Source organism: Ochotona princeps, chromosome 13 (assembly GCF_030435755.1).
Source record: "Ochotona princeps isolate mOchPri1 chromosome 13, mOchPri1.hap1, whole genome shotgun sequence".
NCBI lineage: Eukaryota > Metazoa > Chordata > Mammalia > Lagomorpha > Ochotonidae > Ochotona > Ochotona princeps.
The window spans coordinates 26,608,558-26,636,050 of record NC_080844.1 but is presented as its reverse complement, the minus strand read 5'-3'; the positions used below and the strand labels follow the sequence as shown (position 1 = coordinate 26,636,050).

General features: G+C 36.8%; 1 protein-coding gene across 1 annotated transcript in view; it reads left to right on the top strand.

The window, feature by feature from the left end:
- The window catches only part of RTKN2 (rhotekin 2), a 56,753-nt gene extending 29,447 nt beyond the window's left edge, over positions 1 to 27,306 (top strand). Inside the window, exons 7-12 of the mRNA XM_058671380.1 lie at positions 2,072 to 2,166; positions 10,481 to 10,587; positions 11,509 to 11,640; positions 19,526 to 19,691; positions 24,050 to 24,157; positions 25,102 to 27,306. Of these exons, the coding sequence (XP_058527363.1) occupies positions 2,072 to 2,166; positions 10,481 to 10,587; positions 11,509 to 11,640; positions 19,526 to 19,691; positions 24,050 to 24,157; positions 25,102 to 25,634 (1,141 nt within the window). The 3' untranslated portion in view covers positions 25,635 to 27,306. The remainder of the gene's footprint in view (positions 1 to 2,071; positions 2,167 to 10,480; positions 10,588 to 11,508; positions 11,641 to 19,525; positions 19,692 to 24,049; positions 24,158 to 25,101) is intronic.
- The last annotated feature ends 187 nt before the right edge of the window (positions 27,307 to 27,493 follow it).

Sequence of the window (27,493 nt, the reverse complement as noted above, 5' to 3'; positions counted from 1 at the left end):
TCTTCGGTCAAAATAGGCATATATAAAACAATACACATGTTCTCCAGTAATAAGACCTTTTTGACAAGACTGCATTTTTTTCAGACGTAACTCTTTAACTAGTTTTTTTTTTTTTTTTAAGATTTGTTTATTTTATTGGAAAGGCAGATATACAGAGAGGAGAAGAGACAGAGAGGAAGATCTTCCATCCAATGGTTCACTCTCCAAGTGGCCACAACGGCTGGAGCTGAGCCATTCTGAAGCCAGTAGCCAGGAGTTTCCTCCAGGTCTCCCACGTGGGTGCAGGGGGTCCCAAGACATTGGGCCGTCCTCAGCTGCTTTCCCAGGCCACAAGGAGAGAGCTGGATGGGAAGCAGGGCACCCAGGATTACAACCGGTGACCATATGGGATCCCAGCACGTGCAAGGCGAGGACTTTAACCACTACATATTGGGCCAGGCCCTAACTAGTCACTTATTTTCATAAATTTTTACCACCAATACCTCCAAAATGTTGTAACAATTAGCCTATTTGATAGAGGAATGTAGCTGACTAAACATTGGGGAACTCAATATTAAGGTTGGCTAAAAGGAATGAGTGTAATGTTTTAGAAAGAAAATGTTACCCTGACAAGAATGTTTTACAAGTGAGGTCATTGTTGCTTTTGGAAGCTTTGGCATTGTAATTAGTCATGGTTTAAAAATGAAGTAACTTGACATATCATAAAGTATTGTTGGATCTGAGAGAAGACAGTGAACATTTTTGGTAATATTTCGAGTACTTTTTGATGTGATTCATTTTATTTGTGGCAGTCAGCCTACTGAAATTCCTTTGGCTGGAATTTGCCTGTGCCTCTAAGCTGATTTTATGCTCCTTGATAACTGTGTAGTATGTTATTCTTTGTTGTGTAAATAAACATGATTTTAAACAATCAACTCATAAAAACTGGCAAAATTGAGAGTGATTATATACTAAAAAAAGGATGTATTTTAAAAAAAAACCATACTACATTTTATATTGGATTGCAATTGTAAATCATGTGTCCTAACACTTAACGCAGAATAGATTGTTTATGTTTTGTTTAAGATTTGTTTTTTTATTTTTATTGGAAAGTCAGATATACAGAGAGGAGAAGAGAGAGAGGAAGATTTTCCGTCTGTTGATTCAGTCCACAAGTGGCTGCAATGGCCAGAGCTATGCCAATCCAAAACCAGGAGCCCAGGGCCTTTTCTGGGTCTCCCACGTGGGTGCAGGGTCCCAAGACTTTGGGCTGTCCTGGACTGCTTTCCCAGGCCACAAGCAGGGAGCTGGATGGGAAGTGCGGCCACTGGGATTAGAACCGGCGCTCATAGGAGATCCAGGCACATGAAGGCGAGGACTTTAGCAGCAAGGCTATCGTGCTGGGCCATGATGGTTTATGTTTTTAACAGCAGTACTGTGAAAGTTAGGAGGTCTGGTGCCCATATGTCCAACCCTGTGTTGCACTGGGCTTCCTGTTTGCTTACTGTGTACCAACCACACCGTTGTCTTCTATCCTTCCCTTTGTATGCACTGCCACTCTGCTTGCAGTGTGTGCCCGTGTTCTTGGCTTGACTGCGTTGCTGGGTGACTGCACACCTGTTACTCCTTAGAGAGTTTCCCCAGTTCATCTATCTCATTTTTCTTACTCCCTTTGATTTTTTTCTTAAAAGTTGTATTTTAACTTATAAACAACAATACTTGTGTTTATTCCTCTTATCTTTTTCCCCTCTTGACTGCATCTGAATTTTGTGTTGAATCTTGTTTAGTATTGAGTAAAACAAAGATCTGAACTTTGAGTAGGAACCTGATCTTTAGCAGGTTACCGGAAGCTGGGGTCCAGGTCTGGAATTAAATGTAGGCCCTCAGGAGTGGAGCATGATCAACTTTACTGATAGGCTAAGTACTTCCTCCCCTTTGTCCAGTTTTTATTGGTTTGCTGCTTCAATACAACACACTTTTATCTGCATCTAAAATGCTCAAACCCTTTGCCTAACTTTTAAGTGTTGTTGAACCCCTAAGTGTTTTATGTAATGGAAAACATGAAAATACTCAAAACTTGTCTTCTCCCTAGTGGCACAAAGTACAATTTGCTAGCCCATACTACTCTAACGTTGGAAAGCGCAGAGCACAGCTTCAAGACTCATAATCTGTCTATTAATGGGAACGGTAAGTACATTATCTCTTTTACTAATTATATGTGTTATGTCTGTATGTATAATACAATAGAATTTCTAATGGACTATAGTCTCCCGCAGTGTATATTGGCTTTAATAATATAGAAATGAAATGATTTTGGAGGTTCTTCTGATGGTCTGTTCCCTTTCCTAAAAGCAGAGGACTTCACTTGGCATTCTCTCTGCTTTGTTGTGTGTGTGAAGTTAGCTGACTGAGAGCAGGAAGGTTTCCAGGATGCTGACTCCTTATCTTTGACTTGAAATTGATGACTTCCCCACTCTTGTAACTGGAAATCAAAGGCTTGTCTTCTTTTCAAATTTGAAATCTAGGACATGGGGCCTACTGTTGGTAGAAACAGAGGGAAATTAATCTTTACCCTTTCCTACCTGGATGGTATTGATGTGTTTAACAAAAAATAATGAAATGTATAATCACCTCCTTGTCAAGATCTAGCACATTACCAACACTACTTTCTCACATTTATCCTACATTGTAAATGTTTCTCAGTTTCTTGGTGCTGGTTTCATTGCTTTTCTTTATGATTTTATATTTAGGGAAGTATAAAGATACTTCCCTAAATAATGTGATTTTGTTTTGCCTGGTTTAAACTTACATGGATGGAATCATAGCATGTCTTCTTACGAATGTGTGTCTTATTCATTTATTAATATGAGTGCATTCCACTGCTTATGTTATTTTGGTTATCACCAAAACCCAAATACAATAGCTGTACAATTCAGTAACAATAACAATACAATAACTGTGTATTGGCTTGTTATACTGATTCAACTATTGTTTTAACAGTTTTAGAGTTCTTCAGTTTTTCTGTTCTTGAGTCAATTTCAGTTATAAGTTCACAGACATATATCCATTTGATCTGAAATTTGAAGTAAGCAAGCATTAGATTCTGTGAAGTAGCTCATCTCTATTGATTTTCTGTGGCTTTGCTCCCATCTTTCCTTTACTGGTATTGGCTTTTGGTGTCTTCTAGTCTTCTTTTTGCAATAGATTTTAACATTGACTAGTATGTTCTGTATGTCACTAATACTCTACATATTCCATAGTAGTGTAAGAGGTTTAATAAAATGCTCTGCTATGATTGTGGATTGTTCTAGTTCTCATAGTTATGTCTGCATTTGCTGTACAAGATTGGAGCCTTTGTTATTGAAGCATATAGTTTTTAAATTATGCCTCCCTTTCTACCTTTACCTCAAAATGTCCTTTTTTATGTTAGAGGCATTCTTTTTCAATCAGCATTATATTGGGTAATAATTTTTATCTAATTTTGGCTCCTAAGTATTTTTTTTCACTTCACCTTATGATCCTTATGTATATAATATCAAATAACTGTACATTTTGGTTCAAATTTACTGTGATACCTATTTTTTCTGTCTTTCTACCTATTCCATGATTAGTGGTTAATTTAATTTTTCACTATCCTAATTTAACTTTGACATTCTTGGGGTCAGTGTTGTGGCATAAGTGCGTTAAGCTGACACCTGCAAGAACAGTATTCCTGATGGGTGCCCCTTTGCTGGCCCAGCTGTACCCCTCCTGATCTAGCTCCTTGCTGATGTGTCTTGAAAAGCAGCTGTGGATGGCACAGTGCTTGGGCCCCTGCATCCACAAGGGAGACCCAAAAGAGTCTTTGAATGCACAGTCCAAGCCATTGATAGTGTTTGGGAAGCCACCATAGAAGACATCCCTTTGTCTGTCTGTCTTTTTGTCTCTCTCTCCCTCTCTCTTTCACTTTCAAATAAATAAAATAAATTTTTTTTTCAAAAACTACATGTTCTTTTTCTCATCTTTTGGAAATTATCTCTAAAAATTTCATTAGTCATACCCACCAAAGTCTACAATTAAATGATGGTTTAATCTTTTCTCAAAGGATCCAAGGCCGTCAGGACAGTAATTCTCCCTGTCCCTGACCTATGTGCTGTCATTCTCAGTGTTTTCTGATTCCACAAGATAAGTGCATCTTTAGATGTTTCTGTGCAATACTTGCATCTTACAATTTATATCAAATGATTTTCTTCTAGCTAGGAGTATAAAACCCCTAGAATTTCTGTTAGTATATTTTACTGGTATCAAATTTCTTGGTCCTTTTTGTTTGTCTAGAGGTAAGTTTACTTTGCTTTATTTTTCAAAGGTATTTTAAAAATAGGATTCAGGTTTTATTTTTTTCTTTATTTCTGAATATTGAATCCCAATGTCTTTTGGCTTCTATTTTTGATGATTGAGAATTCTTTGTCAGTGTGTCACCTGTGCTAAAGTCTTCTGTTTATTTTCTTTTTGTCTGTGATATGTTTGTTTCACTATAATGTAATAGGAATAGAATTTACTTATAGTGCTTGGGACTCTGAGCTTTTTGAAATTGCTGTTGATGTGTTTCAGGAAGGACAGATTCTTTTCGGAAACTGTCCTCCCCATTTTCTTGTTTCTTCTAGCATGCGTAGTACTCCTCTGTGCGTTTTTCACCTCTGTGTTCTAACACTTACGATGTACTTTCTGTCCTTTGTTCTGTCTTTGGTACTTTTCTGTGTGTTGTTATCACCTGTTTTCCATTTTCTCTATTCTCTCTCCAAAGTCTGCGTAACATGCTACTAAACCTGCCTGCTGGCGTTCTTCATGTCAGTACTGTGCTTCTTATTTTATGTGGTTCTATTTCATATTTTTTTTTCAGTTTGTGTAGCACTTTCTATTAGATGCATATATTGTTAATATTGTCTATTTTTTTGCAAGAGTAAACAAAATTGTTTTTAGTCTGAATATAATAATTCAGGTATCTGAAATTTCTAGTTCTTAAACTAGGCCTCACTCATAGTGTCTTGGTTTCTTGCATTTCTAGTTTTTTTCTGTCTCTGTTAGTGTAATTGGAATTTTACGTGGAGGGATATGTTGATGTGCAGTATCTCTGTTTGCTCCTGGCAGGGACCTGGAAGGCTGTCAGTCCAGGCCTGTTGCTTGGGCCGCTTCGCCACCTACCCTCAGGCTGGACAATCTAGTGACAGCGTTGGTTTTCTTATTCATCCCTACGCTGTGCTATGGCTGGCCTCTTCAGGATGTCAAATTAATAGGAAGGCTGTCCAGCTAAACCACTCTCTTTGTGTGGTTTAATTTTCTGGGTTTCAAATTCTCTCCTGCTTCCCTCTTCTTGAAGGTTTAACAAATATAAACTCAGACTTGTTGATGTTGGTAAATACTCTTGGGACAAACACAGCTCCTGTGCTCATTTAACCTGCTGCTGCTCACTTCTCCTCAGGTTCGTCCTGAGAATTTTTGGTGTTTTTTTTTTTTTTTATTAAGAATTTTTTTGTTGGAAACAAAGATTTACAGAGAGAAGGAGAGAGAGAAAGAACTTCCATCCACTGGTTGACTCCCCAAATGGTCACAATAATTGGAGCTGAACTAATGTGAAGCCAGGAACCAGGAGCTTCTTCTAAGTCTCCCAGACAGGTGCAGGGTCCTCAGGCCTTTAGCCATCCCCCACTACTTTCCCAGGTCACAAGCAGGTTGCTGAATGGGAAATGGAGAAGCCTGGACATGAATCGGTGCCCGTGTGGGATGCCGGTTCTTGAAGGTGGAGGATTAGTCTGTTATGCTGCTGTGCCAGCTCCTACCCTGGTCATTTCTTTTTAGAGGTGTTACTTCTGATTTTTGGTGAAAAATTTTACAATATATCTTATTCATGGTGTTTTATAATTTTTCAGTCAGAGGATTACACTGAACAGTCTAGCCTGCGGTCACCCAAATCCTGAAGTCTTCAACAGTATTTGCATTATCAGTTTTATCAAGAAACCTGGTAACGTTTGTTACTATTCCCTTTGTGTGCATTCTCTGGAATTACTAATGATCTCCACTATTTCTGCATGCCTGAGATGTGTCAGGAACTGTCCTAAACACTCTTAAAGTAGTTTTCACTACTAATCTCTCTGAGATGTACTCGTAAGGAAGGATCAGGTGATCACTAGTGGAGACTCTGGAATCATCAGTCTTGTATTCACACTGTAGCCCTTACACCGGCGGGCTCTGTGATACTTACAAGTTCCTCATTTCATTATGCTTCATATTTTATGGATGGTAAGTAACCTGCCAGATCAAGTAGCTAGCAGGTGGTCTAGCGAGACTTCAAACAATGCAGACAGACTGTAGTCTGTGTGCTGTACTTCCACTATCAAGCATGATTACCGTTAAAATACCCAAAGCCAAAAACTACACTGTGTGAAGAGAAAGGGCTTGAGGAGCGGCCACACTGTGTTTTGACCACTCAGGTGAGAAATGGTAGGAAGCAATACAATTGCCTAAGGAAGCGTCAGTGTGACCACAGATCCCTCAGTCATCCTCAGTGTCCCATGAGATGTTGCTGGTCTCTCCTTCAGCTCAACACTCTGAGAGTACAGCTCGCTCTCTGTGAGAGAGGCACAGTACATAGGTATCAACATCGGGAAAGGACCTGTGCTTAGGACAGTAACAGCCTAAAACTTGGCATTGGAACATGTAGATTCCACGGAACAAATTTAGGAACTAGGAAAATACTTACCTCTTGTAGATAATATTATATTCCTAGAAATCTTCATACATTTAAGTGTTTAAGTTTGAAAAAGAACTCTTTAAGAAAATTTTATGTAGAAAAGTTATCCTCTAATTCAGTCATTAACATGTTAATACAATTAATGCATATAGTAATATAATTTTTCTGAGTAAAGTTATGCCAGTATCCTATAAATTAAGAGACACTACCAGATTTCTCAAAATTGTAACAATTTGGGTTTTTTGCTAATTGAAGGAAATAACAAAAACAGTATCTTAGGTTTATATTTATCACCAAGACATTCTTACACTTCTTAGAAGATAGTCAAATGACGTGAGGATTGACTTGAGCGGAACTGAGATGTTATCTGTGTTCTTCCTCTAGCCCGTGTTTTGCTTTCTGCTGTCGTTTTTCAGCTTTTTTGTTCCCCCATTTGAAACTATGGATGAGTTATATGAAATCTTTAAGTGTAATGAAAAAACAAACTGCTGTTTCATTTCCTGTTTCATTTCATCTTGTCCTAACACTTCCCTTGGCTAGAAAGGAATGAAATATTTTTGATTACTGTACAAGCACTGAGAGGCAGTGGTGAGAAATGGGGGTGTTTGTTTTGGGGAGTGAAACTGCCTTGGGTAGGAAGTTAGGAGAGGCTCTCTGGCCAGACACAAGGGAAGCTGTTCTAATAGTCGCTTACCTAAGAGAGGTTCTGTTTTTTTAAACCTGGGTGACTGGTACTTGGGTTAAATAACCGGCCTAGATGGCATATTTCTTCTCTGGAGTATAGATAAGCTGTAACTCTGTTGTATTGCACAGTGGTCCCAGGCTGGAAAGAAACCTGGATTAGAGGCAGCTGGTGATTGTAGGGTATGTGGCAAGGAATTCTGCATTCACTGTCCCTCTTCAAGGACTGTAGTCACAAAGGAATTTTGTTTTTCTTTGGCATGCGATGTAATCCAAACTCTTTCACCAGAGAGGCACAATTAGATGTGATGTCTAGGTCCCAGACACACTACTGGCTACTGGATTGTACAATATGTACTGTCTGAGAATCCAAACACTGTATGATTCTGTTTCTTTAAGAAATGCATTCCAACTTAAAAAGCAACTAATTTACAGATATTTAAAATATAAGCCATTCATCAATCTGGAATGACCTACATAAAGAAATTTGATTTCCAGCTTTACATTCATAATCCACCAAGGGCATTTCTTGCATCTTTGTTTATTTGTATTTTTGCATCTGGAATCATTGGGTGCCTTGAATTTATGCCTTTATTTCTGTCAGCTCAACCCTTTTATTTCTAAAAGAGATTTAGTGGGGTATTTATTTTTATAGATTTATTTATTTGAAAGGCAGAATTACAGAAAGAGAGATATTAGAGAGATCTTCCATCTGTTGGTTTATTTCCTAAATGCCTCCAAGAGCTGGTCTGGGCCAGGATGAAGACAAGAGCCTGAAGTTCCATCCAGGTCTCCCACGTGGATGGCTAGGGCCCAAGTGCTTGGTCCATCTTTCACTGCTTTCCCAGGCACGTTAGCAGGGAGCTGGAGCAGAGGTGGAATAGCTGGGACCCTAACCACTATGCAGTAATGCTAGCTTCAACATGATATTAATTTAAGAGATGGAAATACCCCCAGGAAATTTGTTATGTAGTGTCCTATAGTAGAATTTGGTGCTACGGTGTTTACAACCAAACTACACCCCTTGTTTTTGTTTGCGCTCTTCATTTAGCCTGTTCTTTTTCCTTCGACTGCGGTGCCAGTCCTTGGCTACAGTTTATGTTCATCATGTTCATACTAAAATAATTTTTTTCTAAGCAAAACAGTATTTCTTCCAGAGTTACTAAAGCTTTTAAATAAGCAATTATTACAGTCATTGGGTAGCCATTAGGCACTACTAAGAGGGGTAAAGTGACTTTAATATTTTTCTGATTCATGAATTTTACTATACCCTGGTACATATACTTTCTTTCCATGCAAATGTGGAGTTAATACCTACTTACATGGAATTTATATACATTACACTAAAGGGGTATCTCAGTGTTTTTTGCAAGAATTTTTAAAAGCCATCTGTTTGTAGAAGAGTTGCAAGTTAAATGACAAGGCCCACCCCCCCACACACTGTACTCCAAAAAAAAAAAAAATGCATGTGAACAGGTTATTTACATGGTCCTTGTTTAACCTCAGATGTGTTCATGTGTGTTTTGGCTGTATCACTGCACAATCCATGTTAGGAAATGGCTATAAATGTGATACTACCATCTGGGCCTCCAACTCCATTCATATGTCATCCATGGTCCCAATGATGTTCTGCGGCTGAAGGACCCACAGTCGAATCTTATTTTGCTTATCATTGTGTGTCTTAGTTTCCTTCTGCTCAGACCAGTTCCTGTGTCTGTCTTTTGACTTGAATGAACTTCACATTGTTAACGATTATACTTGATGGTTTCGTCTAAAAGTCCCTTATTTCAGACTGGTTGGATGTTTTCTCCGAGCGAGATTCGGAGTACTTGTTTCTGGCAGAGATCCCGCACAAGTGGTGCCGCATCCTCAGGGTGTCCTTTCATGTAGCATAGAGTTTAGTTGTCCCAATCCTAGTGATGTTCACTTTGATCACTTGATTAAGATGCTGTTTGCTCACACTTCTCTGCTGTACAGTTGTCCCTTCTATTCTTTGTTTTTGTAGTTGATACTTATTTCTGGGGATTGGGAGTCAACTTTAAAAGTGCAAGTATGCTGTTTTTCACTGGATGTTCAGTCTGTTGCCTGATCTGTTTACATCAGTGTGGACTCCGGCAGTCCTCTTACTCGGTGTATAGTCATCTATGAATATTATTGCTTGTTTTGAGGTTCAGTTTCTCCCCATCCTGGCCAGTGGGAACCCGTTTGAGATGACGTTTTGACATTGTTCTTTGAGTGCTTGTTTGATGGGTAGCCTGTCAGGACATTTCAGCTCATGGACTCTGCCATTCTTGCCTGGAAGCCTGGATTCCATTCCTAATCTTGGGCTCGAATACCCTGCTGAGTTGCCTCCTGTGTGGACAGCTTCCTGAGCGCTCACCTTCCTGGGGCTGTAATACCCAGCGCTGAAGCTGCCCTACCCACACGCCATCCTCGTCACAACTGCCCAGGACAGACGCCCCAAGCTCAGCTGTGCCTCTGCCAGATGTCCTCCAGGACCACTCTTACCTCTCCTTGTCCTGTCTGGCCTCAGCAGCTGCCCACCACAGCATGATTCTCTCCCTAACTCTGTACAGATGTACATTTTGGGGATTACACCTGGGGCTTAAGGGTGAATTCTTCAGAAAGGTGAGGTGAACAAGAAAGATGAAAAAATTTGCTTATAATCTGAAGTTTTCTGAAATAATGTATTATTCAGAGGATTACCTTGCTAAGTATTATAGTGAAGGGCAAGATATAAAATATGACAGACATAAATCATTTTATTAGAATGCTTTAGTGTTAATTAAGGTTACTTATATTTTCTGAACTATCTCCACTGGGTAATTACTTTTAAGATCAAGTAAGATCAAGACACTAGAAGGTCCATGTTTATTCCGGGTGATAGCATGCTATAAACTATCAGTTTAATATCATGTTGTTGTCACTGCTCTCTCATTTGATTTTGTCATTAAATATGATACCGGAAGATTTATGTACAAATTTTAAAGTATATTCATGCATAAATGAACATATTGTAAAAGGGATGCACAATGTGTGGTGACCTTACATAAACATGTGTTTGTAAGTGATTTTTCTCTCTCCTTTCCATAGAGGAGTCCTCATTCTGGCTTCCCCTCTATGGCAACATGTGCTGCCGATTAGTCGCCCAGCCAGCTTGTATGGCTCAAGATGCCTTTGCAGGATTTCTTAATCAGCAGGTTAGAGACTGCCACTACCCTACAACAACTGTAGTTCTGCTTTCAGTCTTAACTCAGTAGCACTTGTTTGACCTTCTCATATTGAAAAGTAGTTTTGTGAAGTCCTTTTCTAAATGTCATTTTCCTGACTGTTATCTGACATAAGCTGAGGCAGAGGTTGCAGGGGCGGGAAGGATGGCAAGGGAAGGAGTCGAATGCCACGTCTTGCCCTGGAACTACCTCTTGGTTAATAGCAGGAAGAGGAAGATCAGCAGCAGGGAGGCTCCTTGTAGAACCGACGAGGGCTCCCCAGCACCTCTCATGTCAAGATCCTCCTGCCAGAACTTCTCCTGGCACAGCTTAGGCCTCTGGGCTTGCAAAGCTGCCTCTGTGCCACCTCTTCCTGACTTATTTATAACCCAAGTTATTTATATTCAGTAAATAATTAATTGTGGCTTCAATGAATCAATAGCTTTTTCTAAAAGATTCCATTAGGAGGAAAGAAAAATTTGCATTCTTACACTTGTCAACAGTTTCTAATGTTCTGAGAACAGTAAAGGAAAAATTGTATTTTGAACATGCAGTGTTATTTTTATAGTTTTTCTGAGTCATTTGATAAATTGCTGCAGTATTCTAAGCACTAATTTTTAACAGGCTAGCTTTTTTTAAAAACTGCATTGATTTATGATTGTATGTGTGTAAGAGTTATGTGGTAATCATTACCTTCGTTCTGCTTAATGCTTTTTAGAATTCCAAACTTCTGATATTAACTTCCTCTTGGATTTGGGACAGTTAGAATTATTGTACAACAAATTCATATGTAATTCTGTTGCATTTTAGAGGTTCTAAAAGTCTAGTTTAATTTTTATAACCTAAGTGTCTTGGTGAATTTAAAGTCAGGGAAATGATGATTGGAAGTTGAAATGTCTGTCTGTTTTCCAGCAAGTGGTGGAAGGTCTGCCTAGTTGGAGAAGGTTATATTGTGTTTTGAGAGGTGGAAAGCTGCGTTGCTTTTACAGTCCAGAAGAAATCGAAGCTAAAGTGGAACCAACTTTGATAGTGCCTATTAACAAGGTAAATAAGTTGCTATTTTGAAAGGAAGTTTGTCATTTTATAACATTTATTCCTAGTCACACAATTCATATTGTTGTCCTGTCATTAAAAAAAAAATGGGAAAGACTGCTTAAAAGAAGTATGAAAGACAATTTAATCTGTCTTTATTTGATCTGTTAGAGCTTGCCCATTAAGGAAAAGCCTGTGTATTTCCTAAGGAGACATTAGAATGGAAATCTATATCAGTAAATAAAATTTAAAGCAAGGGATGTCACTACATTAACAGGACATTTAAATTTCTCATGAATATACTGATTTAAAAGATTTTATACACATCAGTCGTTAGCTCACGTTACACTGATGCTCTTTCTAGTTAATATTCAAATGAACCACAAACAGACTTTCCTGTTTATTCTTTCTGGTTTCTTTTGGTGTTTATGGGCCGTTGTCCAATCATCTGTCAGGAGAGAAAAGCCTGACTGGTTAGAGTGGTTGAGTACTTGTGCTGCATGAACAGAGTAATCTTACACCTCTGAGAATCTGCCATATACCTGGGGATTTATATACTGGTTTGATTCAAAAGCGATTGTTCCCATTTAGTTACAATTTTTCATCTAAACTTCTATAGAAAATAAGGCAGACATGGCTTATTTTATCCAACTGTCTTTAAATTCTCTTCAACTGTTACCAAAATCAAGTGTTTATTAGAATTTTTATGGCATTCTAGAATTTATAATTAGAAAATTAGTATTGCCCTTAAATAATGTACAAATAATGCTTTAATATTATTGCAGAGTGAATTTATTTTGGTTTAGAAAATTAGGTTTATGAAATTTATCACTTTGTTAAAAACTAACATACTTTTTTCATTACTTTTATAACATTGCAAAAACTCTAAAAACTAGCTTAGCTTTGTTAATTACTGTTTTAAGTATCTTCTTTTATATTCTGCTTATGCAGTGTTATCCTTCCCCTTTTCCACAGCTCAAGCAGTCATTGTAAAAATCTTAAAAGCACAAAAGAGTTGGAGTAGAATAGTAAATATTACGTCCCCTTCATCCAGGCTCACACATTGTTATTAACACCGTGTCTCATTTGCTTTCTTTTTCCTCAGAACATTCTCTTTCTAAACCATTTGAAAATCAGTTTCACACAGCAGAACATTTCTTCTCTGAATAGTTCAGCATGTTTTTCTTAAAACCAATAGCATTCTTATTTATAACCATGTTGTTCATACACTCAAATTTATTGTTGCTCTAATAATGTTAAGAGTAGGTTGCCCTAACAATTCCCAACATGTTCTGATTTTTATTTATTGTTTGATCCAAGATATCATCAAGTTCCAGAATGGTACTTGGTCATTGTAAGTTTTGTTTGCTTTCACCACAATGTGCCCTTTAACTTCTGCCCCTTTTTTTTTTCTTTTGGCCTTTCATTTCATTGACAGTTGTGAGAAGTTCAGACCAGTTCCCTTCTTAGACGGATCTGAAATCTGTATGAATAATTCTCATTAGCTTGAGGATAAATATGTTTGACGAGAGCTCCAAATAGAAGATTTTGTCTAATGTATATTTTACTACATAGCTAGAATGGGACTCTATCAATTATTTTTCCTTAAATGTCACAGCATAAAATATGGATAATCATAAACAATTAAAATGCAATTCAAGCAAGTGATATTTTAAACATCATCATTTCTTTTGCTTGAAGACAATCCTGGAGATGCTCTCACTTTATCTCTTAACCTTTAAGGTAGGCAAGACAGATGTCACAGCCCTGTTTTGTAAGTATACGCTTTCTGTTCTATATGTGAAGAAATGGCTCAGCAATCAGGTACAACTTGCCAGACTAGAAAGGAAAATTGTATGGTTTCATAACTGCTCTAAGTACATTTTGAATGTAAGAAATGAAATAAAAAGCTCTGACTGACTTCTTGAATTTGAAGCCAGAGTAGACCTGTAGGTGATAGTAAATGCTGACTCTTTACTATGGAAATTCCAGAGGTTTGTCTGTTGATTTGAAAGGCAGAGCTTCAGAGAGACAGAGGGAGAAGGAGACAGAGATCTTTCATCTGCTAATTCAAGCCTGAAACTGCCATCAGAATCTGACCTGAGGCAAGCCTGTGTTAGGAGCCAGGAGGTCCACCCAGGTCTCCCGTGTGGGTGGCAGGAGTCTGAGTACTTGCATCATGTTCCACTGCCTTTCCAGGAGCAATAGCAGGGAGCCATAGCAGAGGTGGAACAATCCTGTGCTCCAGTACAGCATGCTGGCATCACTAGCAGCAGCTTAGCTCAGGGAGCCACAACACTGCCTCCAGAGGATGATCATGATTAGTTGGTTCTGTCCTGCTAGCCAGTGCACCTGTGTTTCCTGTGCGATGACAAGGATCCTCTTCTAGACAATTGACAACAGTGTTTCCATGACCTGAGTTGCCTGTTTTGATTGATTTATTTTCCTGGTGGTCATAAAGGCTGGCTGGGAGGCAGCAGTTGAATTTTGTAGGAAGTCGGTGCCATCATTCAGATGTCTCAACCAGCACCTATAGGAAGTCCAGCCAGTTGTTCCATCACTGAGCAGTATATGTGCACAGGAAAATTTCCAATCTTGCTATTCATATAGACTTGGGAACACTGTGGGTTATGTTTGCCCTAAGGATTGATGACTTAAATATCTCTTCTGTTACATATGACTTTCGCTTGAAGTACAAGGAAGAATTTTAAAGTTAATCAATACAATTTAGATGTTAATTTCAGAGTTGGAACTTTTGCCATCTTAATTTTCTCCACCACTAATTCCTCTGTCCTTTTCCTTGTAGAAATTTTTTCTTTCCTATCTATACCTCATGTTCCCTTTGAACACTTCTCTTCTTCTGAAAACATCCGGCTTATTAGTAAATGTCACTAATCTGATTCATATATGCCAGATGCTACTGCAAAAAAGAAATACTATTTGAATGATGAAGTTACAGAGAGACCTTCCATTCACTTACTTACTCTTCAGCTGGCCACCGTGGCTGAGACTGGCACAGATAGAAAACCATGAAGGAACCAGGAACTCCATCTGGGTCTGCTACCTGAGTGGGAAAACCCAAGCACAGGGCCATCTTCCAGCTGCTCTCCTAGGCCATTAGCAGGGAGCTGGATTGGAAGCGGAGCAGCCAGGACTCAAATGCACGTTTGTGTGGGTTGCTGGTATTGCTAGTGCAACTGAGCCTGCTGTGCCATAATGCAAGTCTCTGTTATTTTTTAAAGCATTGGCATGCTGCAATTATTTCTCCAGTTATAATATTTTTGGCTGAATTTATAAAATAATTCAGAGCATAGAAAAAAATGTTATGTGATTACTCATACCTTCTAAATCCAAGAATTAGCTTTTTGTCATGTTTGCTTTACTTTGTCATCTTAACTTGTCTAAATTTTTTTACTTAATCATTTCAACGTAAGACTCCAAATTATGTCATTTCACTCACAAATACTTTAGCATATTAACTCTAACAAAAGTGAAATCATATATTTTATATTTACGTAATGTGTATACACAATTCTATTATTATCACAACTAAGAACATTTGCTGTAATTCCCCTCTGTCATCTAATATCCAAACTACTTTCAAATTTCCCCATTCTCTAAATTTTCTTTTAGTTGTGTTTTCAATTTAAAGTTATTCAGGATGATGTATCTTCTATTGTTGCTCTGAACTGTGAGTGAGATCTGAAGATTTGGTAAAATTTATTTTAAATACATTGTGCTAGGATACTTCAGGAATTATGACAGTTACCACATAGAGCCTCCTATTAGGAGGCACATAACATTGGATTGTTGGGTTGTTGATGTTGCATGCAAGCTCTTACCTTCAGTTAGCCATGGTCAGTGAAGCGATAACCTTTCCACTATGTGTGTATTTTTAAAGTCTAGCAATCTTTTACATAAATGTTTTAGCAAACTTTGATTCTCCTCACATGCATTGATAATGAAATTGAAGGTTCCACATGACTTTTTTTTCTGCTTGCTATTGTCCTTTTTTATCCATATACTGTCCGGGGTTCATTTTTAAAGGAACACTTTCTTATTGGCTGAAGATGAATTACATAAGCCCCTCCTGAAAAAAAAAATAGAGCAAATGCTTAATTTCTTAATTACAAGTTTTTCAAATTAAAAAAAATTGAGGTTAAGAACCAGTATTCAGTAATGTATTGGTATTGGAGTTGGTGTTACCCTCTCCCTCTCTTCCCTTCCCAGACTTTCATTCATTTCGTGGTAAAATCATAGGCTTTTGAATACCTCTTCAAGGTCAGTGCCTTTACTGTAGTGGTAAGATGTGCCTTGGGGTACCTGCATCCTGGATCAGAATGTCTGGGTTTGAGTCTCAGCTCTGCTTTCAGTTGTAGCTTCCTGCCGTTGCACAGGAAGCTGCAGTGATGGCTCAAGTAACTGGGTTCCTGCCACCTGTGTGGGAGACCCACACTTGAGTTCCAGGCTTTTGACTTAGGTCTGATCTGACCCAACCTTGGATGTTATCAGCCTTTGTAAGTTAACCAGGAGAAGGAAGATCTTTCTTTGTGTCCCTAGCTTTCAAATAAAATTATATTAAATAAGTAAAACGAGTTAACATCTCTTTTATGTTTCAAATTGGCTTTTGAATAGAAGCTGGATTGCTTTGTAACTTTCAGAAGGACACCTTCTATTATTATGTTCTTTACATAGATAAAGAGTTTTTCATGAACACTAGTTTGGAATCTTGTAATAACAGCAAGCAATACCAAGTAAAACTTTAAAGAATAGTGCTTTTCATTTTTATATCCAATGCTAGGTCTCTAAGATATGTTTAAGCTCAGTAATGTCAAACATTAAATAGAAATCAGAGTTCCTCTTCTTTTGATTGTCTCTTGTCTCTCCTGACCTAGAAAAATAATAATTTTGTTTCACCTTTGCTAGGGTCTATAAATAAACTGTTATTTTGATCATGGGATCTGTTCCCTGATATAATTCATGTCCTTCTAAGTGGCATTTCCTGGAAGGCTAAGTCAGTTCATTAATTTTCAGAGGGAGCCATCTGTGGAAGTAGTCACATTAAGGGAAGAAAAGCCTAAAAGCTATTGCCCTCCCCTTTTCAATCCAAATTTGAAAGGGTAATTTACTTCAAAGTGATTGCTTCAACTTCAAAAAACTTCACTATGATTGTTGTTGAGCAACACATTCTCAATAAGGGCTACTTAGAAGAATATCCTATACATTGTTGAAGGCAATTTGCTAGCCAAAACTTTATATATTGACAGTTCAGAGAGGGAGAGAAAGAAAAGAAATGGGAGTTTTTAAGATCAATAGTAGTCTTTTCTTGGTTTAGACACACTCTATTATTTTAATAATAAAATCTATACTAAGCAAGTCAACACACTGTACTTGGTGTGTCAAACCTTTGTTAAATTATCTCAAAGTTACTTTTGACCATTATTTATCATGGACCATAGCAAACAAAACTATTATGAAGCACAAATAATTTTTTCTGATTATGTTAAACTTTTTAAAACAGATTTTTTTTCTTTTGGAGTTTAGATCTGACATTCATTGATATAAATGGAAAATAATTATAGCAAACTGATACTAATCATGCCTGATGCCTGGCCTAATTTGTGAGTATGCATTATACATTTCAAACATCCTATACCATGTATTGTGAGAGCTTGCGTTCTTTTCTCTGCTTGTGGCCTGGGAACGCCATAAAAAAGCCTATTTTTAACAGCAGCTGTTGAACAAGGGTTTTTCCACAAACTCACTTAACTCTTTTTTTTTTAAAGTTTCTTTATTTGAAAGAGAGAAAATGCTCCCATCCTGGTCCAATACAAATACCAGCCATAGACAGAACTGAACTGGACCGAAACAAAGAGTCTGAAACTCAGTTCAGGTCTGCATAACAAGGGATGCAGTTATTTTAGCATCATCGGGAAGCTGGGGTCAGGAACCACAGGCAGGTGTCCACCCCAGTGAGGTGATGGAGATTATGGTATCTGCTAGCCATTAGGCTAAAGCCCTGCCTCAGAACTCATTCATTTTTACATTGTGATTATGAAGAATGTATAAATAAACAATCTGTGTTACAGATAAGAAAGAGGTAGTCATAGTCTTTTTTTTTTTATTGTTTGTATTTACATGTAGTTTGGGAGGAAATTTTCAGGATGATTTATGCAGACAATAGTATGAACCTGTTTCTATCCTCACATACTGCTTCCACCCTATAATTATTTTGAAGGAAATCCTAGAGATCATTTTCACTTCACTTGTAAATATTTCAGTTGTCACATAAGAAAATTTCTAATTTTACTTATTTGTAGTTGTATGCAATGAGTAGATCATCATAAATCCAAGCATAAGTATTCTGTCCCAAGAGAACTATTTTCCGCACATTTTTTGAAGACACTATGTATGCCTGCATTTCAAAATATTTTGCACCAAAATAAACTGTCTTTAATTTCGAGTTGTTGTTTTTTTTTTTTAATACCTTTGTTTGGTTATGTGCTTGTCTGTATTTACCCATTTTTTCAGGAACATATAGCTCTACTTCCTGTTTGTATATCTATAATACTATCTGCAGGTTCTACTCTGTGACTATGTTCTCTGTCTTCCCTCTGTACTCAATGAAGAATTCTCCTGCTGTTAACCAGCTTTCTGCTAGCCAAAATATTTGTACACTACAGTGACCACTAGCTCCTAGTAGCTACTAAGAACTTAAAATGTAGCTCATCTAAAATGACATGTGCTTTAGTAGAAAACATAAATGGAAATTTCAAGACCTAATCTGAAAAAAAGAATATAAAATATCTCAATTTTTTACATCAATGATGTGCTAAAGTGATGTCTTGGTTATGTTGGTTTACATAGAACACATTATTAAAATTAATTGCACCAGTTTCTTTTTTACATTCTGAAATGTGGTTTCTGAAAAATTGTAAATTACATGTGTGGCTCAAATTGTATTTCTACTGAGCAGTAGTGCTTAAAAATAATGTGAAACTAATCATTATACAGACAGCCAAATCCCTATCTTTGTATAATAGTTCTATTCGAGCCACTATTTGAACTTGAGCCTGAATTTCTTGGTCTAAAAAACATGTAGTTGCTAGCTTGCCACGTAGCATGGTAGGACCTGTGTGTGACTTCTGGTTTTTGTTCTACATGCAGACACAATGGGTGTCATCAGGTATTACACCCACAACCACTCGGAAAAACGGTTAGATTGTCAGTATAAATGGCATCGTTGCCTTGGCTGTACAGTGCTGCGTTCAGCATTTAAAATGAAATAATTTTGACATTGTGAGGGTTATATTACTTTATGGATCTTTAGCTACGAGCTTTGTAAATGAATATAGCATGTGAAATAAATGTTAATGAGGAAAAGCTAACTGTTTTACTGCAGTAAACACTAACTTACAGTTTTACTGTGTTAGCTGAGAACACCATATAGTATGCATGAATATTGGAGTAAGAAACACTTTACTGATTCTCCTGTTATATTACTCTTCAAAATACAGCTAACATACGATCAACATTATGGTTATGATATGCCATACTTATTTTATTGCAAATTTTAAGATGCTTATAAAAGATAGCAAACTCGCTTAAACTGAGATAAATCAAAACAGGTTATGTTTTAATCTCCTGTAATTTAGTGTAAGTACTAAATGTTACATGCTTTGAAATATTATTTGTCTTTTAATATATGCCTTTCACTTTTTAAAAATACCTATGCTTGGGTTTGAATATTGAAAAATTCTCAAAATTGGATCTTTTAAATTTTCACATGATCAGGGATAACATTTGGTATAAAACTAGTAGCTAGGCAAAAAGAAATTGCTGGATCATTATAGAAATAGCCTCTTGAAATGTACCAATTTTTTGTCTCACTTTTTAGGAAACCAGAATTCGAGTCATGGATAAAGATGCCAAGAAAAGAATGCATAGTTTCTCTGTGATCAACCCAGTTTCTGGACAAGCCGTCACTCAGATTTTTACAGTTGACGATAGAGAAGATCTTCAGAAGTGGATGGAAGCCTTCTGGCAGCATTTCTTTGACTTTAGTAAGCAGATATTTAGATCTTTTCATTGTGTCTTCACATAACCTGAAAGGTGGCACACAATACTACAGTATCAAACCTGTAATCTTCCAGATTATAGCAGCAATTTTTATATGCTTGAGAAAATGGTTGTGAACCATCAGTGCCCGATGCTTTGTTCTCTCACCCTTCCCGCTGCCTGTCCTATAGTGTGCCTTTGAATTCCCAGCTTCCCTTTCTCATGCTCTTAAGTTCCATTCATCCCTAAAACAATCAGACCTCATTCTTTCAAAATAATAGATTTTTGGCTGCTTCAGGCAGTGTCTTTGATTGAAGGGATATGAAGCCATTTGAGGAACAAAAAACTTCTAGGATAATGATGTTCCAGAAATACTGAATTATTCAAAAGGAGTCTCATTTTTATTTAGCCTTCTGTTAACTTCATATTTGTTATAAAATCAACTTACACATCGTCCAAAGAGGTGTTTTTGTTTTTGTTTTTAAATACACATATGATTTTACTGTTTCAATAATACTGTCCAATGATGTGGATTCTGAAAACAGTTTGATAGTAATTCAGTTTGATTCCAGTGTGTAAAATATAGGATTCTAATATTTAATTCTCAATTTAAAGAATTTAATCAGCCTGAAAAATACAAAAATTGTAGCAGTTTTTTTTTTTGCTTCATTGGTAGTAAATTTACACTGTATTTACTATCTGCAGTTTTACGATGGAGAAGTTTGATGAAGGACATTTCTGATCAAAGTAGGCCTACTGTCACATTTAGCCTGTATCTTCTCTCTGTAAAATGCCAATGTGTAGAATTGTAGTAGTGCCGTTTCTAAACAATGGAAAGTTATTTTTGCATCTCCTACTAATAATCCTAGAAAATATTTTAAGAATGCTGTTTCCTGGAACACCATGAAGAATTAATGCCCACAGTGCTCGGGCTAATTTTTACAGCCCTGCTCAGATCCAGGTGTCCTCAAGGATTACAGTCAAAGTCAGAAAGGAGGTAAAAAGGGAGCCAAGTTTATTGATTGCTTCTCCTGTGCCAGAGGTTGATTCCTGGTAACATCCCTTGAGGTAGAAGTTACTTTCTTCTGCTCTACAGATGAGAAAACTGGGACTTGAAGACATTCTGGTTTATGGCATTAAACTAGACGATTCCTCTTGTGATCCTCTGGGATTTTTTTGTTTGTTTGTTTTAAGAACTTGTTTTCCTTAACTGCCATCTCCACACACTCAATACATGTTTAAATCTCTGCCCCATGATTATCAGCATGCGTTGTAGTTCTTTTGTTTGAACTTTCAGTGGAGGTCACTTATTGATGCAGAGGGTTAAGCTGTCACTCCATCCACATCCCGTACTCTGGAGCATGGTGGATCATCCAACTGCTCTGCTTCCAATCCAGCTTCCTGTTGATGTGCCTGGGAGGCAGCAGTCATGTCCCAAGCACCCATATGGGAAATGCAAATGGAATCTCTGGTTATGGGCAGCATTGAAGAATGAACCAGCAAGTGGAGGATCTGCCATTCATTCTGGTTGTCTCTGTCTCTTCTGTCACTATGCCTTTCAAATAAACAAATAAATCCTGAAAACTAAATAAAATTTCAACAGATCTTAGGTGTGTAACTTAAAAGGCAACAATTGTCGCTGTCCTGCAGCGATGGACTTGGTGCACGGAGCCAATAATAACACGCATGGCCTCTGACTGATGGTCAAAAGCCGAAGTTTATTAGTGGCATTAGACTTTATACACTGAGGGTCATATAGGATGAGGGAGGAGGTATTGAGCTTATCAACAAAACCAGTCAACTCTTTCTATACTTTTGTTTGGAACTCATTTGTTTTGTGTATCCCACCAAGTGTTCTCATTCACATGCTGTCCACTCAGCTGTTCTCATACAAATGATATACACTCAGTTGTTTTCACACAAACATTATCCTATCAATCAATAATTTACATGCAGTTTCCCTTTTCTTGATGTTTAACTGCATTCCTAAATGCTATGGTTTGATTCCTGCTTACAACAGACTGTGTTTAAGACTGATTTATTTGAAAAGCGGAGTTAAAGTAAGAGAAAGGAAGAGACAGCAAGAGAGGGATCTTCCATCCACTGGTTCATTCTCCATAATGGCTGCATCAGCTAGGGCTACACTGGGCTGAAGACAGGAGCCTGGAACTCCATCTAGGTCTGTCATGTGGCTCTAGGGGCACGGGCCCTTGGATCAACTTCTGCTGCTCTCCCAGTCCATTATATTAACAGGAAGCTGGATCAAAGCGGAGCAGCCCGGATTCAAGCTGGTACTCATAGGGGTTACAAGTACCTCAAGCAGCGACTAAACAACCCGCAGCACAATACCAGCTTCCAAGAGACTTCTAATTTTTAGAAATTATTTTGGTATTTTATAATTCTTATGTGTTTAAAAATAAGAAGAGGTCAATGAGATAATAATGGTAGAACCTTATAATGTGTGTATCAACTACTATTAGATGCTATTGTGTCTTCATTTTTTAGATTGTGTGAAATGATGTTACAGAGTTATAGTGAGGAATTGAAGGATGATAATATAATTTATTTATTTTCAAACAGAGAAGAAAGGGATGGCAATATGGTTCTCCAGTCTGACTTCTTGATCTTTAATACTCTTTTGCATATAGAGAATAGCAGTTCATATTAGTTCATGTAAGCATATTGGGCACCACGTGTATCATTTATTCAGTGGCAAAATAGATGTCCCAATTATAAAATCTTGACCAGTGAACATACCTCGTTTGTACTTCTGCCTTTAGTAACTCACAGGATACTGTGACACTGTATTTCAGTTTTCAACATGATTAGAATTCCGCTGTTCATTTAACAAGCAACTATTTTCATCCATCAATTTAGGGAAAATATTGTACTCCATAGCAATTTGTCTGAGAATATGCCAGGGAAAAGTTTGCCATTTTTAAGTGTTTCATTATTTTTCCAGTCAACAAGGATTGTTTTATTTTCAGCCCCCAAGGGGTGAGGTTGCAGTGGGGGGAACTTACTATTATACATTTATCTTAAAAAAGAAGGATAAGTTATCTAATGTCAGATCCTTCTAGATGTATAAGCTGGAGAGTAGCCTTTGAAGCCTTGTGCTTGGGAATTCATTCCACTTAATGAGCTGTCATGTGGATTAGTTTGAAATGTTTATTGTATTTTGTGTAGCAGCATACTAAAACATACCAAAAGGTATGTGTGTTCCTCAACCATTTAAAGTGATACATTTAAAAGGTATGCATACATTGCTATTTTACAATGATATTACTTTCTATTAGAAATAGTAATAATGAATGATAATTTGACTAAATATGAAATATAGGGGTTTTTTTTGCCATGAAAAACAACCAAGTTGGATTTTGAATGTGGGTACTGAGAATGTAAGAAAGCTAAATGTGGATCATAAAGCAACCATGAAAGACACAAAGGTGTACGACAGTTACTTTTCTGCTGATGTGAGATGGGATGTTACAACTGATGAACCTCCATAACTTACATTTATAATATTAATTTATTGACTCAGTGTCTAGCACAGCAGACATGCTGGTGAACAATAAATATGGAAGGATGAAATTTTTTGAAACTACACTGGAGGAACAGGGCTGAAAACTTTATTTTAATATTAAAGTAGTAAAATTAAAAGTTCTTACTTTTAGGTTTTAACGACATTTGCAGCAATTTATTTGAGACTATCTTTTGTCTTATACCAAGTGAGTAATGGCTTTAAAGTTTCTTTCCTGAAACAAATTAAACTCTGCATGTTGAGTGATGTGTCTTTATGGTTACTGACCTTTCTGCTTTTAACTTATAATGAGTGTTTTTTCTAGAATTTGATGATTTTGAAAGGCATGGAATTGTTAAATAAACAGTCCTTGATTTCCCAAATAAAACTTTTAGAGTTAAAGCCATTTTCAAGAAACACCTTTCCGTATATGGCTTCTGCTACCTTCTAGGTAACTAAATTTGAGATCAGTTTTACTTTTCACTGTCTTGAATACTGAATATTTCATTTAATGTTTAAAAGAAGAGAACCTCTATAAATTTCTTCCATGTTACAAATTTTCAAGTACTACATTATCATTTATTGAACTAACGTAGTATGTAGTAGCCTAGAAGTCTTAACTTAGAAGCTGTATATAGACTTCATTTTTTAAATAGGTTGGCTTTATGTCCAGAATTAGACTCTGGGTAGTACTAGGTTTTTGTGCAAGCTTCCTCTAGGCAGTGCTTTAATTCACTGTGATTTTTTTCAAAGAGAAGAAATGTGTTGATAGCTGTTGAAAATCAAATATATCTTTATATTTTATGTTTTAAGCCAGGCAGGCTTTTTTTCTGTCTTACTTAGGCCAGTGGAAGCACTGTTGTGAAGAACTTATGAAAATTGAGATTATGTCACCACGGAAACCACCTTTGTTCTTGACAAAAGAGGCGACCTCAGTCTACTATGATATGAGTAAGTGGGGCTTGTGTTTTCTAAGCTGCAGGGTAACAAAAACAACATTGTCCGTGCTCAAGCAGCTTATTCTGCTGGCATTAAAATGCTAAAATTTTCAGAGCCTAATCAAAATGAATGAAAATAGACTATGATTATAGACTACAAAATTCATGCTTAATAGATGAAATAATACAAATTTATGAATATGCATATTTCATAGTTTCAATGTTCAAGCTCAAATGATTTTAAGGCTTAGCATGAAATAAAAGTATGCTGAAAATAAATATTAGGTGAGTAGCTGATGAAACTTTTGAAAAAACAAGCCTACAGATTCTAAAATGTAATTGTGTTTAGTAATTTTTCTGTGTTTTATTGACTTTACTTTTAAGCAGTGTTGCTTAGATGAATATCAGTGAGTGGAAGTCTTCTAAGGTTTCACTTCATTTCCCAGGATTTTTGGTTTGTTTTTCCCCTTCCCCTCTTACCCTCCTCCTTTTAACGCAGACTTTGCTGGGCTGAGGAAAAGAATTCTGATCCCATTACAGATACCCTGATTTGTGTATCAAAGCTTGTTGAAAAGAATCTTACCTAAAAGTTAAATGGTCTCTAGTTTTTAACCCATAGAATTTTTATAAGTGTTCATGTAGCATCATTTTACTTAGAAATCTCTGTATGTGTGTCTGTTATACACAGGTATATGGTTTGTATTTTTACAATATCTATAATATATGTATCTTGGATATGTATAATAGCTTATGTATTGTGTCTGTGTATGTGCGCACGTGTGCATAACCTGTAGTGTGGAGAATGATCCTGGTTTTTGGATCAGTTAGTATGGCTGTTTTTATAAGTAGGTATTGCTTGCTGAAATCTTAAGTTTTCGATAAGTTTGGAAAATAGCAACTTATGTGTATTGTTTTGGAATTTTTTCCCTATGTATTTTTTTCTAAAAATTATTACAGGCATTGATTCACCCATGAAAATTGAAAGTTTAACTGATATAATACAAAAAAAAATTGAGGAGACAAATGGACAATTCCTTATTGGTCAACATGTAGAAACCGCCCCACCTCCTTGGGCCACACTTTTTGATGGTAACCACAAAATGGTCATCGAGAAAAAGATACTGTCTCCTGCAAGCGAACAGCCACCTGATGGGAAAAGGAAAAAGAGACGGGCTCCTCTTCCTCCTTCTGATAAACCTCCATTCAGCTTAAAAGCACAGAGCAATTCAGAGCAACAACCAGTGGAGAACAACTGGGGAAAAACAGATGTATCTCGGACTTCACCTTCAGATGCCAAACTGTCAACCCCGATGCACCACATACAGAAACCCATGGCTGCACCTCGAAAACTACTTCCTGCCAGGAGAAACAGCCTTACTGATAGTGAGCACACAGACACTCAGACCGGCTGTGAAGCCAAGCCAGTGCCAGCCCCACGGCAGAAATCCATCAAAGACATTTTGGACCCCAGATCGTGGTTGCCAGTATAGAAAACCTTTAATGCACGTAGCGTCTAAAAACATCTCTAACTGTGAGGTTTAATTCCGGGATGTCACAAACGTAGTATTGTGTGAAGGTAGAGGTAAATATGATAGTGGTTCACATAAATAATTAATAAGCTCTTAGGTGTTGAAAGGCATTTTATATTGAAGAAAAGGCTTTTTCTTTTCTTCTGATTTCAGAATATGAGTGATTTTCCCTGCAGAGGGCAAGAGGCAGTTTGTAGACAATAATCTAATTGTTGGAAGGGTTAATTTATTCCTAAATTAGTACCAGGCAGTGAATAAGCACTAGGCAGAAGAAAGCATTAAAATTTCTTTGGGGGAGAGATTGTCTAGTAATTTAAAATGTGTTAAATGTGAGCCATATTCTCATTGTGAGAATTTTAATACTAATGGAATGTTTCAAAGGTTTTATTCAAACCACAAATTATAGAATCCGCCCAAGAAAATTTTCTTCTTAGCATTCTGGAATTGTCGTCTCATGGTTCACTGGCTCTGTTCTATTGTTTAACTCACTAGTTTATAGGCCCGACCTTTTAAATTCTTGGGATAAATTTTGGAATATTAAATTCTTCATCTTTAAAGGGAACTTGTAATGTGCTATTCATAGTTGTTCCCTTGATGAGCCCTGAAATCCTATTGACATGAACTCTCATAAGTGAAGCATAACATCCATTAGTTTAGGCAAACGGTACTGAAATGGCCTTAACATCTAATTTTCAGTATGTGGCGCTAATCTTCACTATGACTTTGGAATTCCGGGAAGTGAGTAGCTCATTAACACTTTAAAATTTATCTAAGATTTATTTAAAAAGCAGATGGCAGATTCAAAAATATCAGGAAAATTTGCCCCTGTAAAAATATTCAGAATTAATCCTTTTAGAAATTTTAATCAGTTTTCCTTTTTCTAGTAATAAGAGTTGATGATGTCTTCTATTGACATTCCTCATAAAAAGTTATATTTTTACAATAATGACATTGGAATCATTTCCATAAGAGGTAATTTCTATACAGTTAATCATAGTGACCCAAATAGAATTATGAAATCAAGTACAAAATGAGTTAGTTTCTTAAACAAAAAAAGATCAATTTTTAAAAAATAATTATGCTTCTTATAAACAAGAACAGAAAAGGTGAATTTTCAGATAAAACAGTAAGACAGTTTCCATAAGGTGTCAGTAATAGCACTAAAAATCTCCAATCACAGTGTACCCTATTGCAAGAAATAAAAATATAAGAATTAAATTGCTATCCAGTCTCTAATCTCCAGAGATCTTTTTAAAAGCTAGCGAGAACTCTACTTGGATCAGAACTACGTTATTACAAAATAAAATGAACACTTGACCGACAAAAAAAAAAAAACAAAAAAAACACATTCATTTAAATGGAGGCTTTGTTATTTCTAGATAGCAGAGTCTTTTTTCATTTATGGAGAGTGATGTAACTGCCAGGTTACTTTTGTGTTTGCCCAGTGCTCCTAGGAAGAAGTGGAGCTCTAGGGAGTAATGATACAAAAGGTCTCCTGTGACTGGCCACACCAGGACAGACATAGTGTTTGGTAAAAAGAAAACACTATATGCTTGCCTGATGGAATTTAGAAGCAGTCCCATGTACAAAAACCTGAACACCAAAGCAAAACAAACCAAAATAAGATTGATTTTTTTTTCCTAAACAGATTTCTGTCAGGCTTGCCATTTCAGTATATGAATATACAAAAAAATCTAAAGGCTACTTTTGAGTTATTTATTTTTTTAATTCCCACTGTTATCTTTAACATTTGTGATGTCTTTGCCACTAAATTATGGAGGCAGATGATGCTGCAGGCCAGATTGTTCCTGAAACTGGAA